The following is a 19346-nucleotide window of genomic DNA, read 5'->3' as shown; positions in this document are numbered from 1 at the left end:
CTTGCAACTCCAATATTGATGCTATTTCTGTTTATGCTTTCTATTCATGCAATTACAGTATCCGCTGCTCCTTAATTTCGCTGCTATGTCTGATGAATCGGTAACACGAGCAGATTGATGATCACTATTTTTTCTCGATGGTGATATGTTCACTTTCTTGTGGGTAGCTTATCTACGTGCAACTTGAATGGGGTTGTCTCAGATGTGAATTTGACTTGCTTATGCGCCCGATAATGTGCCTATGGCATTTTCTCAATAAGAACAATCCAAACTGAATAGAAATAAGATATACACTCCACCATGATCTTCGAATGAGTTTGATCCAACTCTTCTATCTCCTGAATTGAAATGGTTGCAATCCTTGGAGTTGATGAGTCGTGTCTCTTCTAGATTGAGCTTTCTTCATAACAATTGTTGCCATAATTAATCGCTGCCTTCGTACGTTTCCACATCGGTGTCTTGATTGACAGTTAGTTTTTCTTGTGCCACTTCATTAAGAGATCCATTAGTTGACAATAACTACTTAATATTGCATAATACCGATTAGTCTCTTCATCGATTAAAGGTGCTTAATTATACTTGCCAATACTATTAAGGACTGTTGACACGTATCCAAGTCGCTGGTACTTTCCATTTATCGATCTGTTACTGCTATTATTACCAGCAACAAATCCTTGTATTTAACTTGATAATATAAGTTGTTGTGATTATTACTCTTCCTTCATGTTGATTGTAATGTAGACTTTACTGATGTTATCATCTCATAGTCTATTACTCTTAGAAGTAAAGATAGGTATCTTGTGCTATTGGATTTGGAATTATTGATTATGATACTCGATCTTGTGACTGGTTATATTGCTTGTTTTGATCTGATCTGATCCAGGGTGACGTGGTGATACGCTGTACTCGTTGGTTGGGGATATCACACAACCATATTATATCTCTCTCAGTGATATTATATATTCCACTCTCAATAGAAATCATTTTACTCTTGACGGAGTTCAGTTTACTCTCAACGAAATTCATTTTATTCTCAATGGCACATTTCACTCACAGTGAACACAGGGTTTCACCATTCTCAGTGGCATAATATTCCACTCTCTGTGAGAGCGAGGTCTTGTCATTCTCATCAGAACATAGTACGGCCTTGTCAAATCCCTCTTGTACAGCAGATAACTCACAAGCTGATCATATGACTCCCTCAACACATCGTAGGGACTCAAACACTTCTTATCGCACAGCTAAGCATTCATACAATACGGCAAATAGCTCATATTATACAGTGGCTCATGCACTCGGTTTTTAGTGTACAGCATTCTCATTGCCAAGTCATACGACATTTTCACTACCAAGCCGTACAACAATTTCCTTGCAGCAACATATGGCCAGTTCAAAAGTTTACCATATGGCCCCTTCAAAAAATCATCGTATGGCATCCAAGAATTTACATAGTATGGCATTCAAGTATTCAAGTCGCATGGCTTAGTGGGCTCTTACACACCGTATGGCAACTTCAATTATTGGGATTGCAAATTCATCTAATTGTACGACCTCATTTTATCATCATATGGTTGTGTTCCTCTTGGAAACTGTCAAGTCTTTTCGATATATTGTGTATTGTCAAGAAATGTAGTATGACGTAGTCGGATCAACTGTAATCCTTGTCCAACCATCTATGGTCTTCTTCTCTGTAGTAATTTCATGTGAGATATATATTATTTCTATCTGGTATGCATTGTCATCTGTATTATTGATTCATGTGTTTAATTTATCGGATATAGCAGTAAACATCCATTTCTCATCTTGATCTGACATCTTCTCACCTTTGCTTCCAATTCCAAACCTCAATAACTTCTAAATCTTTTTCTAGTTTCTTCCTTTCTCCGGCGCTCGCTAATCTCTTTGGCTCAATTGCATATGCCATAAACTATCACACCCTCAAGCTAGTAGGTCAGCTGTGCTTTGATACCAATGTACAATCCCTATGGTTTACTTGCTCTAGGGTTACAAATTTGCCAGTAGAATCATGCGACGCTAGAACAAAAATCACCATTAAACCTTAAATAAATTGCAACTACAGATCTAAAACAAATTTATTCCCCAGCAAGATACAATATAAATGTAAATGAGTTACCAACAACAGTTTTACCGGTCAATACCCTCTATTTAAACTTAGTACCCCAACACAGGCTCTACTAGTACTAATAGATTCATTAAGGCTTCGTGGGCTGCTTGCAAAAATAGATCACTTCAGAAGGATTGCAGGTTCGTAACATTTTCTTTGACTGTTTATTTGCCATCTAGGGTCTAAAAGTCTTCCGCCCAGATCTGCTACTCAAGCCTCAAACCCTCATTTGTGTTGTCCCTGGCGCTCTACTATAGATTTGTGATTTGCTTCTTCCAACGACTCTAAAGACAATCGTCCTACGGATTGAAGCTGCCCTTCGTATTCTATGGGAATTGACAGAGAAAAAATTGGAGACATGCAATAAATTGGTCCCGTGAACTTTTTTAAATTCAAACTATTCCTGCTATTTTTCAGAGGTCTGTATTTAAAATTATCAGTTAAAATATTTTCTACAGATATTACCTTCAATAAATATAAATGGCCCAATATTTTCCCAAATTATCTGAGCAGCAACTGCAAAGGTCTGGCCACCCTCTCCAGCACCCCCCATAAACCTTCCATCTAAAAAATTGATTGCTATATATTTCATCGAGAAGATTCATATTATTCTTGTCTCGCTCTTGAAAACTTACCTTGGGATCGCCTGGACATGAAAAATAGAAGAGGCAGCTTCCTCGATGGGACTGCCTCCTTATCAACACATAATATTTTATAATTTTGAAAATTTATTTGTTGCACAATAGTGGATCCCTTGGAATGAAGTGCATAAACCAAAATCTAATCTCTGAGAAACCATTTTAGTTGTCATGTCTGGTCTGCAAACTAGGCTTCAAGACAAATTACATTTTACGTTCTGAGCGGCAGTTACAAATAACGATTACGCCACTGACAAGTAGACCTACAACCGATTTTTTATAAAAAATTTAAAGTTCTGACACAAACTGCCACATGGGTCATATTTATGCATCCCACGCACATTGTTGAATTGGGTTATGTTCTAAATTACTCGCCTTATTGAAAACAAGTTGTTGAATTGGATTGTATTATAAATTACACACCTTATCAAGAAAGTTGTTGGGTTTCAATGAAGACATCGGAGGCTTTGAGGGTTCCCTCGTCATTGCGTTCTGAGATTGCTTTTCGACGTATTTGGACGATTCCATAAAATTATGTTCTAATTTGGCAGAAGAACGATTTTCACCTGCAGATTTTCGCCTCCTTTTTCTTTTTCTTGTGGATATCTCGGAGATTTCTTCTTCTGCGGGTCGAGGATTTTCCTCCGAGCCATTATTAAAGTTGCCCTTGAATTTTCTTTTCCTTTTCTTGTTCTTCATTCTCTTGCTCTTCAGTGACTCTGCAGTCACAGTGACATTTTGGGTTTTCATCGGCAACGAAGTATGATCGAAAAGATTTCCACACCCGTTGTGAAGAAATAAAGTGCAGCTTCAGAGTTGTACCCTGAGCTTCATTTTTTCAATTTGTTATTTTTAAAACAAGCGTTTGTATTATTAATTATTAAATAATATTAACGTATATTTTTTTAAAAAAATTGGAAGAAGTCACCTTCCAAAGTCTAAAGAGAAATAAAATTTAAAATATAATAATGAGTTTGTTAGGCTGTAATTAGGGAATAAAACTTTTAAGTTATTGTTGTGTTTGGAGTCGGTCGTGTGGGTTCTCGTGTTAGTTGCGACGGTTGGTACCTCCCGTCAACCGCCAATTAGTATATATTGTCATGTAAGGGAACCCCGACGGAGAGGTTGTTGTATTGGATATTTTGGGAATGGAATAAAGATATCATACTTCTGCCATATTTGTGTTTTCTGTAATTGTTATTTATGCTTTAATATATATGAATGTTACTTGCATAGTTGTATTGTTGGTACTTGTTATGTGCTTATTCTGTGATTCATTCTAGAACTTAAATCATTCCCAGTAGGGAACAAACATTTAGGCGTCGTTGCCTGTACAAACCTAGAGATAACTATGGTTGCAGGCGGAAGGAATTAATGGGTTGGCCATTCAACCAACAATTAACTGTCATAGACAATGACACGCGCGAAGAAAGTACCGAGGAAGAGGCACGAGAGGATCAGTTGACAGCAGACTTGGTAGAGTTGTGGGACGTGTCGGTCACGCAGTACGTGCAGAGGGAGGCTCAGGAGAGATTCGTCTCTGAAGGCATGGTACGTGTTGAATTCACCGTCAACACTCTCATCTTTGATCTGCTCGAAAGCATTCCAAGGTTGCTCGCCAGAAATCTGATTGCACTCTAAGACTGAAGAGAGGAAACAGCACGGGAACTCCATTGGCAACAAGTGCTCCAAAGATATGAAGAGCGGAACCATAGGGAGGAAGAGGAAAGGGATACAAGTCGATGTCGTACCCCCGGCACTTAATGCCCCTATGGCCAAACAAAGACAAACGTACCACTACCACCGAGGGAGTAGACGAGGGAACCGTACGGAGATCCCTTCGCATAAAAGAACAGGTTGAGTGGAGACGACGGCTAAGGGAAGTTGCTGACTCGAGGAGCCTTGAGGAACATAGCAGAAGTCAGAGTGTGAGTTGGAGTCATAGTCTGGAGAGACAGAGACCGTGTACGTTGAAGGAGTTGGAGGAGGTCGCCAGGAACCTGCCACATCCAGACGTAGAGGAGGAGGATCTTGTCAATCATGCCTCACACTCGACGTCGAGTGAAGAAGACTCTGGAGCCAAGACGCAGAGGAGTCTATCGAAGTATTTTGAACAAGGAGAGGAGGCGGTACGAGATCTGCATGAGGAGATCACCAATATTTTGAAACGACATTATCCCGCATCGGGAAGTTGTCCTTGATGGAGGAAACCAAAGGCGAGGCAAACCCAGAAACCCCGGGAAGGAGGGACTATAGGAGCGAGGGTGACCAAAGCCCTACGGACATGGGTCCAACCAGGTCAAACGCATATGGTACCGTCCAGACACATAATACCTTCCAGACATATAATAACTTCTAGGTGCTACATAAAACCCTCTAGATGAAGACAATGGCACACACTCCGGAGAAACAAAAGCTTCCAAAATTCATGGGTGATGGGTCAGAGGACCTCGTACGACATTGTAAGACATGCGTGACCATTTGGGAGGCAAATGGCCAAGACGACCAGGATTACTAGTTGAAGGCATGTTTGGCCACCCTGCGAGGAATAGAAATTGATTGTTTTATGGACCTGGATGCCTAGTATAAAACATTATGGAACAACTTGAAGAAGGATTTCCAAGAGGAGTTTAAACTCCTACGACATGCCAATGAAATCGTGGCGATGATTTACAATACCAAGTAGAGAAAAAGTGAAAGTGTGTGGGCCTACAATAGAAGGTTGAGGGAACTGCTCAACAAAGTGGAGAACCAACCGGTTGATGCCCTGAAGAAGAGATGGTTTGTCGAAGGACTAGTGCCATCCCTCAGATGAAAGATGAAGGTGGTCCCTTCGCCCTCGTAAGATGAAGCATACAACCGCGCAATGGATATTAAGAGTGAAAATAAGAAGTCCCGAGGGAAGCGTCGGGTGAGTGATGGTGATAGAACAGGTGAAGACAGCGACGGGGAATCTAAGACCGTACAAGCACTCCGAAGGGATATGATGAGGATGATGAAAGAACTGAAGGATGATAAAGAAAATGGCAAGGAAGGAAAGGAACTTTGATGCACCAACTGTAAGACAGAAGGGCACACTAAGGGGAGTTGCCCTCAAAAAGCCTTATGTGACATTTGCCAAGTAATGGGACATTCCATCAAGGAAACCCCGTACAACTCGAAAGCATGGAGCACCCAAGTGCTCCACGCCCAACCCTACCAAGTCACACCACGAGCGACACCTCCAAAGCTGGTAGAAAACTCAAACGCCTCTCCTGGAGGGTACCAAAACAACCGGCGAGGTAACAACAGGTCCAACAATAACACGCCAAGCAGTAGAATTCAGTACAACGCAAAAGGATGACCCATGATCCAATGTCAGAAATACAACGAATGGGGTCACTTTGCGCGAGAATGTCAAAATAGAGATAGTGCGGGGAGTTTGTTGTGCAAATGGTGCGGTCCAAGAAATCGTGAGGACATAGAGTGTCCAAAGCAAAAAGGGGTGAATATGGTTGAGGTGAAGGAATCAGAGGAAGATTTACTGGCAATCACAAGATTGCAAAGTAAGAAAGCCACCTACCTTGACCCTCGCACGGAGAAGGGAAGACTTCGGGAGGCCAGGGCAGACATTGAACATGCGATGGTGGACGAATGGAGGGCCTCGCACTAGGCTACCAGTACTCCACTTCAGTCAAGATCGGAAAAAACTATCATTAAGCATATGTTACAAACCACTATACCTGTACAAGTATCTGACCTCCTACAAACCATGTTGCAGTTGAGGATGGCCTTGACAAATGCAATCGGTGACACCACTGCCGACTAGGAACACCAAACGATAATAGAACCACCTAGTACGGTTACAGTGATGGAACCTGGTACAGATGCCACAGACCCTATGCTGCTCAAAGTAAGCATTGGATGGAAACCTGTCGTGGTGGAGATTGAGATAATGGGGCAAAATCTCACAAACACCATTGTGGATGGCGGGTCTGGTGTCAACGTACTACCAGAAGAAACTTGGAAGGGTCTTGGCAAGCCTACCCTCTGGCCACCAACATTCCACCTCGTCGACGCGGATCAACACAACATCAAACCCCTCGGGACTCTCATGGCACATAAGGTGGTGATTGGGACACAACAATTTCTTCTGGACTTTGTAGTCATTCCACTGGAGAGGAAAGCATATGGCGCCCTCCTCGAAAGGGGATGGTTCATCATGGCCAGAGCTAATCATAATTGGAAGAAGAATACACTCTCGATTGAGAGTGAAGTCCATAAGTATGTGATTGACCTGAGGAACTAGGTTGTCAATGAAGAGCTTGTGTCGTCTAATTCCAACTCGAGGACTCAAACAGATGGGAGTGGGGTTCTGGAGGAGACAAAGGAGGGATGGAACCCAACAAGGAAGGAGTGTTGGAATTGGATGGATGCTCTAAAGATGAAACTAGTTCATTGGTCGAACTCTTCCATTGGCAGATGGAGGACTATGAGGTCTTCCACCCGGAGTGCCACATGCTACAAATATGTGAGATTGGGGAATCAAGTGGCGGTACGGAAGAGCAGTCATTTCCCCGGAAGTACGATAGGTACCAGGAAGGAGTGGCATGGGTGGATAACACGCCAACCCACCAATTTGAACATGATAAACCTATCAAGTACAAGGAAACGGATGTGAAAAAAAGCTTATTTTATAAAAAATTACAAAAAAATTCCCTAACCCTAAAAATGAGAAAACTCTATAAATTATCCCGAGTGGCCAATTTCCTCACACCAGAAGATAGAAATTGCAAAGAAAGAAGAGATTCGTACAAGGAGATCATGGGAAATCCGTACGGGTCGTATGGTAGTAGCAGGGCCAAAAATCCATACAGAGAGAGTACGAAAGTTGCAGAGCATGAAACTTGCAAAGAAAGGAAATTGCAAAGTACGAAAATAGCAGGGTACAGGAATTGTAGTATACAGAAATTGCAGAGTACAAAAATTGGAATTGCAATTGACCGTACGGTAATTGTAGAAGACGAAAATTCATACGGGGGGTGTACGGAGGTTACAACCGATCAAAGCCAGTACGAAGGTTCCAACAAGACAGCATTGTACAGACACCATACGTAATTAGAAGCGGCACAGGAATCGGGAGGTGAGTTGTACAACAACAGTGGAAATATGTACCATAGCATCGACAATGATATTCGTATGATAATCTATACACGATGAACGAAGGTCCAAGAAAGATTTATTGAAATTCATACGAAATTGGCACAAATTTGTACGGAATTGGGACATTGTGGAATTATGTACAGTCGAAGGAGTCCGTACAGCTAGAAAGAGACTGAAATTTTGTACGACTGGTACACAGGTAATCTATAGAGTTAACCAAAGGTGGCCAGCTTGTCGTATAGTGCAGTTAGCACGTGTCAGGATTTAGCTGATTGCGGGAACAATTGGGATAATGGATTTGACAGTGATAGGGTGGATCTGGTAGGAGAATTGAACAACGAATTGCAACTTAGAAAAGTTGATTCAGTTATGTCGCAACTAAGTTTTGGCAACCCAAGTGACAAAGGCACAATCATTTTCATCGGAAACATGGCCACACCAGGCAACAACAAAGGGAAGAAGGTGTGGGCACGTGTGCAAAGAAATGAGCCTGTAACGATGTAGTCTTTGACATGGGAAGGGTTGAATGGCAATGACTGCAAGACATGGTGGGAGGAGATAGACGACACCAATATCATCAAAATGAATCTGAAGAGGGCAAGGGTTGACCACATTCTAACCATGTCAGTCTTTAGCATTAAGGAATTTGAGCATGTACTAAAGGGAATGGTGGTTGGATATGATCGACATACACACAAGTCTATGGTACAGCACGAGGGATGTCACCTCACCATTTCGTATTTCGCCCCTGAGTTTGCCAATTTTTTTGGAATTTCTAACCAAGGCAGCCCTGTCATTAAAAGAAAAATGACATTAGAACAAAAGAAGTAATTGGTTCAACTAGTTTGTCGAGGGGACTTGACACAGGGCGAACAGGACAACATATGGAGGTCTGGTAGTAGTCGAAGGGTGAAGCGGACATTTTTGGCCAATGTAGAGTGGCGATGCATCATGAACATCATCAAAAGCAAACTAACAAGAGCCAGTCGGGGGTCACACATCGCCGTGTGGATGTTGTATTTGATGAATGGGTTGCGAAAAGGCACGGTCTTCAACTAGGCATCATTCCTTTCTCAATGCATCCATAAATGCTTAGGACTCTGGCACAAGGTTTTATATATGTTGCATCATGCCATCATCGTGTTCCTGGATGTTGTTCATACAGGAGTGTCGTCGGAGAAGAGGGGTGACTTGCAGCTGTTAGCTAGGCTAGAGCCATATAGACCCCCTATCTTTTATTGGACGCATCTGGACATCATGATAGTCGGCGGAGAACCACAACGGAAGAGGCGACGACGAGATATTGGGAAATCTCCTAGTGTAGGCAGTGGGGATAGTGAGGAAGATGTCGTGGAGGCATCCTCGTCCGACAACACTAAGAGTGGAGAAGATAACAGTTTTCGCTTGGCTCCAACAATGGGTCGATGACTAGTTGAGGTTGGAAGGGAGGGTGGTGATATTTCAGTGGTCAAGGAGGTGACAGAAGGGGCAGGAGACAACATCATGGCCGTGGAAGTGACGGTTGTCGATAACCCTCTCGATAGACCTCATATTATTGAGCATAGGGATGTACCAACCCAGGTGATTGATGTCGTGGACATGGAGGCATCACCGCTACCTCCGCTTTGAGTGACCCCTAGGTAGGAGGAGACCATCCCACACTTGAGTCCCACTCGTGCTGATGACCACCAGGAGCAGACGATCGACTCTTGGTTGTTGGAGACCCTCGGGGTAAGCGTGGAAAAATTTCTTGAACTGTCATCATCGCCTGGTGGGGATGTGGATGGAGGACTTGAATTGCAGATTAGCGATATGGAATCTGCTGCAGGGAAGGATCTCCAGATTTCCAGGTCTATAGAAGAACTTACACTACACAAGGAAGTTCAAGAAGGGAGGGGGGAATCTTCCTCACCTCATATAGAAGAATTGATACTTCAGCTAGAGAGACCTGATCCCACAGACCCAATTGGCACCTTGCAACATTGTACGCTCTAGTTGGAGGGCATGGTGAAGTTCCTAAGTGACGTCGTCCATATTGTGAAGGGTGTGTAAATTGGCCAGGATCCAAGGATAGCTCAAGTGGTTGAGCGCATGTTGTCCTTTGTCAGGGAAGACTATGAGGGGGAATTCTTTCGATGCTTCACGACCAAAGGATGGTCGAAGACAGAGATTCCAGAGATGACGGATACCTAAATGAGGAACTTGATAGTGATAGAAGAGAGTGGTTTTTATGGTTCCATGTGAGGAATAGAGACAGCTTTTCAGGACCTAGTCCTGAAGTATCGACATATGGCAGTGATGTGGATGGAAGCTATGAAGACACAACGGGATCAGGTACTGTGGGAAGCAAAGAGTGTCAAGAAAACATTAGCCCAAGAGCACTCTCAGATTACCACATTGGAGGAGACAGTTGTCAGGAATGTGCAGGAGTTGGAAGTGAGTGGTAAGGCGAAGGATGAGTTGACAGATAAGTTAGCAGACTTGCAATCCTGATTGGTAGAGAAGGAGCAATAGTTGCAAGTGCAGGGCCAGGAGATTCAGAAAGCTCGCAACAAAATTGTTCAGGTTGCCCATATGGTCAAAATGGCACGAGAGCGAGAACTGGCGGCCACACAATGACTCTAGCGAGTGGGCACATCTTAGTCATCTGTACTTCCAGGGATGCCTTCTCATACCTCCTCACATTAGTTTCAGTTGTTTCCATTAGCTTCCATTTGTTTGTCATCTAGAAGACGACTTCTTTTTTGGGGGGGTTGATGTTAGGTTGTAATTAGGGAATAAAACTTCTAAGTTATTGTTATGTTTGGAGTCGATTGTGTGGGTTCCCGTGTTAGTTGTGATGGATGGTACCTCCGCCAACCACCAAATAGTATATATTTCCATGTAAGGGAACCTCGACGGAGAGGTTGATGTATTGGATATTTTGGGAATGGAATAAAGATATCATACTTCTACCATGTTTGTGTTTTCTGTAATTGTTATTTATGCTTTAATATATATGAATGTTACTTGCATAGTTGTATTGTTGGTACTTGTTATGTGCTTATTCCATGATTCATTCTAGAACTTAAATCATTCACAGCTCCCACCATTCAAGTTGTCTAAAAAAATCAAATGGTACAAGGAGGGCAAGATTTCCCATCATTCAAGTTATCTAAAAAAATCAACAAGGCTTGAAGTATATGTGAGAGTCTCCCAACCAACATTGTTTTCATCATTTTCTTTTGTCTTCGTTTAAAAGCTAAGTTTCCTAAATAGACAATATAGCAAGATCAATGTAAGGGAATTTGTGAGAGTTTAATCAACCATAAATTATGTTGTAAATATGAGTTCATATTGTCATTGATGTCAAACTTGTTGGTTTGGATGTGTCCCTTAGCAATATTCTATGTTTGGATGTAGTTCAATGTAGTGCAACAACAACAAGTTGGTACAGAAGGTGTGTGGATGTATGGAGCTTGCTTGTAGATGTTTGAGATGGCATATAATGATGTATTGTGGAGTTTCTGGAGCTCTGGTAATGATCTTTGAGGTCTATAGTTGTTTTTCAATTAAGTGTGATTGTTCCAGTGAATAGTTTGTCAGTCAAGTTTTTTGGTCTCGATTGTGGCAAATTTGTATCAAATGCTCATGTAGTTACAATATAATGTTTATAGATGTAAATTCTCATCATAGCTCAAGTTTCAATTGGTGCAACAATATACAGGAATGTGTTGTGTTCCTCTAACTTCAGTTGGTTAGTGCAATGTAGTTCGTTAATTTGGCTTATTTGATTTTTTGTGTTGCTATTTTGGTTTTTTGCAAGTGTTCTTGGTGGTTTGCATTGAAGATTGAGTTAGTTGTGTTGGTATGCATTAACTGTGGTTTCATTTGGGACCAACCTATTGTGTTTTGGTTTGTGCAATTGCATGGGAGTTATTTTGTGTAATGTCTCATTATTTAACAAGTGCAACGTAGTGGCGAGTACTTGCCATTTAGATTTGTAATAATAACTGAGTATGTTTTTTTGCAAACAATTAGCAAATAGAAGAGATTGATAATTTTGTAACCGTAACTTTAATTGAATCGTAACCCTAATTAAGTTGTATCCTTAATTGAACCCTAACTGTAATACTAATTGAATGTTAATTATAAATTTAATCGAATCCTAAATTTAATGCATAATAATTCCTAACCTAAATTCAACACTAATATTTACCCTCACCCTAACCCTATTTTAACTCTAATAAAAGTCTTGTCTCTAATTCCGATTAAAACTCTAATTGTAATTGAATTTTATTCCTAACCTCTTTGAATCCAAACCATAATTTAACCCTAACCCTAAATCAAAAGTTTTGCCTATAAGCCTAATTGATCCTTAACCCTAACTCCAATTTAACTTTATACCTAATGCTTACCTCAATTAAATCCTTAGCCTAACCATGTTTGAACTATAACCATAATTTAACCCTAACTCAAAAAATTATTTTCTAACTTTAATTAAACACTAATTGAATCGTAGTCCCAACCCTAATTGAACCCTACTCCTGATTAAACTCTAACACTAAGCTAATTTAACATAAATCTACCCCTAAATGAACTATAATCCTAACCCTAATTATACTTAAACCCAACTATAATTATAATTGAGATATAATTATAATGAATGTAGTTGGTTTAATCTTTGTATTTTTTAAGTTAGTTCGTTCAATCTCAACAATAATATCAATTATAAATATTAGACAATGCATTTTTTATTGTCATTTAATAATGGAATACCAATAATGCTAGAGAATATATTTTTTATTATTCAATTAATATTAGTCCTTGACTCACTTGTCATGGTAGTTATGTTGTAATGGTAACTACCAAGATTTTCAAATTATTTAATCAATTAATTAGTATCATAATATTTCCACCTAGTTTCAATAATAATGGCAAAATTCATTTGTCATGGTAGTTACATTGTAACATATATCAAATCAAGAAAAAAGTTTAGATTTATAGGACCAAAATTTTCATTATTCATTCAAGTAATCATAATCAAAACATCTCCACGATATTATTACTATATTTTAATTATTATATTATCGATTTATTGTGATTATAGTATAATATTATTGTATAAATGTTTATATATAATATATTATATAAACTGATTATATTATTTGATTATCTTATTTTTATATTATTAAATTGCATGAAGATAACTAAAATAATATGATTAATTCGTATATTTTTATATTATATATATATGTTTATTTACTTATACAAAGCTTTAAAAGATACATATTCTAAATAATTTGAAAAGAAAATTTAAACATTCTACATATTATTTTAGTGTACCTAAAAATTTGCCTAAAAAAATTCATTTATTGAATTGTATTGGTAGCCTCTTTGAATCCTAACCATAATTTAATCCTTACCCCAAATCAAAACTTTTGCCTAGAAGCCTAATTGATCCTTAAACCTAACTCCAATTTAACTTTATACCTAACCCTTACCCTAATTAAATCCTTACCCTAACTATGTTTGAACTATAATCATAGTTTAACCCTAACTCAAAAATTTATTTTATAACTTTAATTAAACACTAATTGAATCATAGTCCTAACCCTAATTTAACCCTACTCATAATTAAACTCTAACACTAAGCTAGTTGAACATAAATCTAACCCCAATTGAACTATTATCCTAGCCCTAACTATAATCAAAACCTAACTATAATTATAATTAAGCTATAATTATAATGAATGTAGTTGGTAATCTTTGTATTTTTTAAGTTAGTTCATTCAATCTTAACAATAATATCTGTAAGCATCCCAACTGAATGGAATTTGATACATAAAGTCTAGAAATCTGATATGAAGAGCAGAAGAGATAATGTTGTGTGGAGGTTCCCTCTTCATGATTGGGTTAAGGTGAACTTTGATGGTGCAACTAAAGGAAATCCTGGGAATGCTGGAGGGGGAGGGGTCATTAGAAACTCTTACGACTTTTGTGTTGTTGCGATTGCCTCTCCCTTTGGAGTTCAAAACAACCATGTGACAGAAGCTCTGGCAATGTTAAAATGCCTTTAGCTAGCTCAGAGTTTTACTTTTAAAAGAATTTGGCTAGAGGGGGATTCCCTCAATATAATTCAGGCTATTAAAGTTATTAGTTCCCCTTCTTGGAACATCCAAAATATCATTTATAATGCTAAAAAATTGTTAGATGCCTTTGATAGTGTGATTATTACCCATATTTTTAGGGAAGGTAACAGGGTTGCCGATTTGTTAGCCAATGAGGGGGTCATTTTAGCGGAGGATGCTAAGTATATCAGAGAATTATCATGTAAGAATGGAGTCCATGAGCAACTATTTTTTGATAGAGTCCATGGTACATGTTAATTTCATTATTACCTTTCTGGGTTCGGACTTCAATGATAGATATTGGAGTGAGGCGGATTGTCAGTTGATTACCTATCTCAGGCGTCGTGATAATGAGTACCGCTGTGACGAGCCTTATCATATCAAGTGTTGAGTTATTTTGAATGTTTTAAAAGACTACTTGAATAACAAGAAAATCACCTTGTTTTTCGATTCTAGTGTCTTGTTTCTTCAACGTTTGGTCAGTTTGTGCTCTTTTCAGGGTTTCGACTTGAACAACCATCACATTACGGGGGAAATCTTAACCGCAATGAGCCTACCAGCTGTGATAGCTAGAAAAGTGAAAGGAAAATATGGTGAAGGTTGCACAAATATGGCTTCACAGATTACATGGAGAAACTGCACGGGAGCAAGAAGTTTGTTTCTCGTGGTTTTTCCAAGCGCTGGAATAATAATAAAGTTACTCTGTTTGACCAGACATAGAAGTTGGATGAAGATTTGGTGGCAGAGGTAACCGGCTTGCAGAAGGATGACATTAAATTCTACAGAGACCACAAGTTCTCGATGGAAGCTATCAAGAATTTCCCCAAAAATGAAGAAGAAAGGGCTCAGCTCGCAAAAAAGGATAATGCTTCCTATTATCTCCCTAACCAGGTAAAATCTTTCTGGCAGAAAATGTTGAAAGTTTTAATGGAGTACCTTATGGCTGATGGAAGGTTTACAAAAGTTTACAATTACCACTTTGTTATTCTTAACCATTTTTGCCATGGGTCTAAGATATTGTTTCCCTTCTACTTGGCCTCTTCCCTTAACGATATCCCGATTGACCATGCCAAGAAACCTAATTCCTACCCCAATACTCACCAAGGCCTTATTTTGTTAATATATGAGCATCCGAAGGGTAAAGCTAAGGCTAATAGGGATGATCCTTTTGTGGAAAATGCCCACATATATGAGGATTATGATGGCTCTAATTCTGATGAAGATTATTCTAATTTTCCTCTGAATAAGAAATTGAGGGTTAGTGATGAAGCTAAAGAAGACACTGAAGAGAATGTTGGTTTTGAGTAGGAGCAGGAGAAGGAGGTGGAAGAAGAGGCGAAGAATGAGCAAGAGAAGGAGGTTGAGGGTGAGGAAGGGGATGAGCAGAGAGAAGAGGATGTTGAAGAGTTAGATGTGAAGGATAATCCCTATGTCTCAGATAACAAGGATGATGCTCAGCATAACACGGAGGAGGGAAACCCTAGGTCTGTGGACTCTGCCCCGGATCTGGAGAACGCGAAATCCATTTTGAATGCTGCTAGAAATAGCACCTTGGAAATGTTCAATTTTCAGAAATGAGTGATTGATAACATCACTAGTATTCAGGATAAACAGAGAGAGCTTGATTTTAAAATTGAAATTTTGATTAAGGATATCAACATTAAAGGTAAACAGGATAATGCAGAGGATACTAGTGCTGCAGAGGATGAAAAAGAAATTCTAAACTAGCCAGAAAGTGACATTATAAAGGGACATTTGAAGCACCTTGAGGATGTGGTGAGGATTATCAAAGAAAAGGGTGAGGTTGATAATGATCTGATAAACAATCAGATTCAAAAAACTGAGAATGCTTTGAAGAAATTCATGGAGCATAGTCTGGTTGTGTTGAAGATGTCCTCTCAAAACATGAATGTGCTGGTTGCTTGCCTGAAGAAGAACAAGCAGAGTAAAGAAACGGTGATTATTGATGACGACCCAATTTCTAGTTATGTTCTACACTCCTCCATACGCAGAACCAGGGAAAATGCAAGTGAGTTGGAGCTAAAGACCAAAGGCAATCAACATATGCAGGAAAATAAAGAACTGAAAGAGGTAGCTAATGCGATGATGATGCTAGTCAAGGATGCGGAAGAGACTATAAAGATTTTCATTTCAAATGTAATTTGGTTTTCGGTTGTCAGTCTCTTGCTGGCCTTGAGTTGTTCTTTTCTTTGCCTATTGTTCTTTTGCAACCTTTCTCTTTTTGTTATGTTTTATTTAGTTTCTCTATTGCTTATCTCTACGTTATGTAAGTGGGTTTCGAGTCCCTTAAAACCTGATTTTCCTTAATCAAAAACAATAATATCTGTAAATATGTGTAATCTTGGTTGAATATTAGAGAATATGTTTTTTATTATTATTCAATAATGGAATATCAACAATGCTACAGAATAAAGTTTTTATTATTCAATTAATATTAGTCCTTCACTCACTTGTCATGGTAGTTACCTTATAATGGTAACCACCAAAATTATCACAATTAATTAGTATCAAAATATTTTCACCTAAGTAAAATTTATTTGTCATGGTAGTTACCTTGTAACATATATCAAATAAAAATAAGTTTAGATTTATAGAACCAAAATTTTCATTATTCATCCAAGTAATTATAATCAAAACATCTCCACAATATTATTATTTTATTTTAATTATTATATTGTTAATTTACTATAATTGTAGTATAATATTATTTTATAAATTTTTATAATTAATATATTATATTATTAATAATATTATTTTATTATCTAATTTTATATTATTAAATTGCATTAAGATAATTAAAATAATATTATTAATTCATGTTTTTTTTATTATATATATGTTTATTTATTTATATAATGCATTAAAAGATACGAATTCTAAATAATTTGAAAAAATAAATTAAACATTCTAAATATTATTTTAATGTACCTAAAAAATTTCCTTAAAAAAATCATTTTGAATAATAACGAGTTAACATAAATTGATTGCGGCAAGTACTAATAACTTATAGTTAGGGACAATCATCTTGCAAAGATCAATTGGAAGAGACTTCTTTCCTCAATTAACTAATAATACTTATAACATATGATGAACAACACATAAGAATACAATGGGTTACACTTGTAATTTGATTGATAATAATAATAATACAAAAATAATAATTATCATCACTAAGTGCAATTCAATAATGATAAGATTATCTTTGTTGACAAATATGCAAGGACGATCTTAATATCAATATGTGCACTGCTAAATGATATTAGCCTTCTTTGATACGACAATGGAAAGTATGCTATGTTGGTTGATAGCTATCTTTGTTATGACCGTATGAAGTATGCTATAATATATACACTCCTATCGCTTGCAGCGATGGATGATCTACTACTCCTTATATGATATGTTATTGTTTCTGATATGTCGTTATGAATATGCATAAAGATATGATATTGCTTACAATGATACAGTGTTATTTCTGGTTGGATTTGATATGCTTGCAACAATGGTAGATGATGTTATTTTTGGTTGTTACTTGAACTGCATGCAATACTGGTGTTGTTTCTAATATATGTCGCTAATCGGATTATGCACATGATAATAGGCCTTTGGCCTTTGCTCTTAAGATTGATCCAATACTGGATGATAAAATAAAATATATAAAACTCTCCACCATGTCCTTTGTAGCAGAAATGGTTGTAGTTATATACTTGCATAATCAGTTGGATGTGTCTTTTGGATTATAGGGCATGTCCACTTATTGATCATAATCGCATCTCTTCATCTCAGTAACTGATTTTTGTTATTTAGTTAAGATAATCCTCTGTGTTACTGGTTTGGTTCTCCCTTGAACATAAGCGACATTATTGTTTGTTAGAAATCGATGATAATGGATAGTACGAACATGATTGGATCCTCCTTTGGCAAAGATGTATGCCTTAATCATATTATGGACGTCTCATCTAATTATATATTGAATACGCAGCTTCATGAATGTATCGACATCCTCATGTATTTCTGGGACTGTAGATAAATGCTATTGCTTTGGTTAGATGTCTTTATATATCAATTATATTATTTGTTCTTTCTTCAACCCGTTCCAAGTTGATCACAATCTAGTAATAAAAATTCATAATATAAGTACGAAATATGAGATATCTGATTACATGTATGTCAATCCCAGTTATGCACTTCGTCTCTAGATGATCTGCTCATGACCTTAGCCTTTTATACACCAATCCTTCGGGATTCATGTATTGAATGGTATGATTGTGAGCCAATGTGCGGATGATTGTAGTCCTCATGTTTGGCAGAAGAGTATCTTTTAGATTCCTCTTATCTTCTATAGATGCTTACAAGTCTTTATTTTATGATGCTAACTATTCATTGTAGGTGTATGAAGGTCCATCAACGAAGCTATTGGAGGTATGACTACTACTTATCTTTTCATGAATCATTGGTAATGTAATTCTATCGTCTTCTCTTTATTTTGAATAGGAAAACTAATGTTATGGAAACCATCTTATTTATAAGACTTTATAGTTTCTAATCTTTATTTCTAAACTATAACTACTTAGAAATCTAGGTCTACCACTCTTAAATTTATATTTTTATTCAGTCTAAATTAAGGTGGGGATATCACATTTTGGATGCGTTTGGAAGGTGTGCTAACATGGTGTGATCTGTCACACTTTTCATTTATCTTTTGCATTGTTTTGGAGATTATTTTTTGTCTGATTATTTTGTATCTACACATTACATCTATTTTGGCCGACCTAGTTAATGTTATTGAGGTTGTGGATGGTATATAAATAATGGAATAATTGTGTAGACATATAGTATTTAGTTGTGTGTATTATGTGAAGTGAATGTTAAGTAGTACAAAGGTTCAGAAGTGCAACAAAGTGTTGATGAAGGCAATTTATGATGTTTTTTGAACAGTGAACTATGATTAGCATTCTAGTGGATGTGGTTCCTTACAGTTCAACCCTATTGATGTTCAACTATCAGAAGTTTTGTATCTTGCCCTAAAGAAGTGATCTTCAATGTTTGCAAGTCCTTATTATATCTTTTCCTAAGGTTGTGCACCTTAGTCTTGCAAGCCATCTCAAGAGCAATGAGCTCTTTAGCCTCTGGCCTAAACATTATAAATAGTTATATATATTGTGAGTGTTTCTCATTGTGGTTTTTTCCAGTTTGAGTTTTCCATGTAAAAATCTTGGTATCTATGTGTGATTATTTTTGTGATTTCAACTATTTACTTTCATGCACATGGTAGTTAAAATGAATGTCAATTAAAAGGTTAAATTTGATTCA

The 19346-nt window shown here is 37.8% G+C and overlaps 1 protein-coding gene across 2 annotated transcripts in view; it reads right to left on the bottom strand.

Moving 5' to 3' along the window:
- LOC131044848 (ribosomal RNA-processing protein 8) overlaps window positions 1–3601 on the bottom strand; it is an 83140-nt gene extending 79539 nt beyond the window's left edge. The window contains exon 1 of one of the 2 annotated variants that reach the window (XM_057978306.2): window positions 3187–3601. In XM_057978306.2, coding sequence (XP_057834289.2) covers window positions 3187–3513 — 327 coding nt within the window. In that variant the 5' untranslated portion in view covers window positions 3514–3601. The remainder of the gene's footprint in view (window positions 1–3186) is intronic. The other variant, XM_057978307.2, reaches the window with a different exon arrangement.
- Between the last annotated feature and the right edge of the window lie 15745 nt (window positions 3602–19346).

This window comes from Cryptomeria japonica, chromosome 1 (genome assembly GCF_030272615.1).
Source record: "Cryptomeria japonica chromosome 1, Sugi_1.0, whole genome shotgun sequence".
Classification (NCBI taxonomy): Eukaryota; Viridiplantae; Streptophyta; class Pinopsida; order Cupressales; family Cupressaceae; genus Cryptomeria; species Cryptomeria japonica.
The sequence above is the reverse complement of the archived record's forward strand: the minus strand, read 5'-3'. Positions and strand labels throughout refer to the sequence as shown.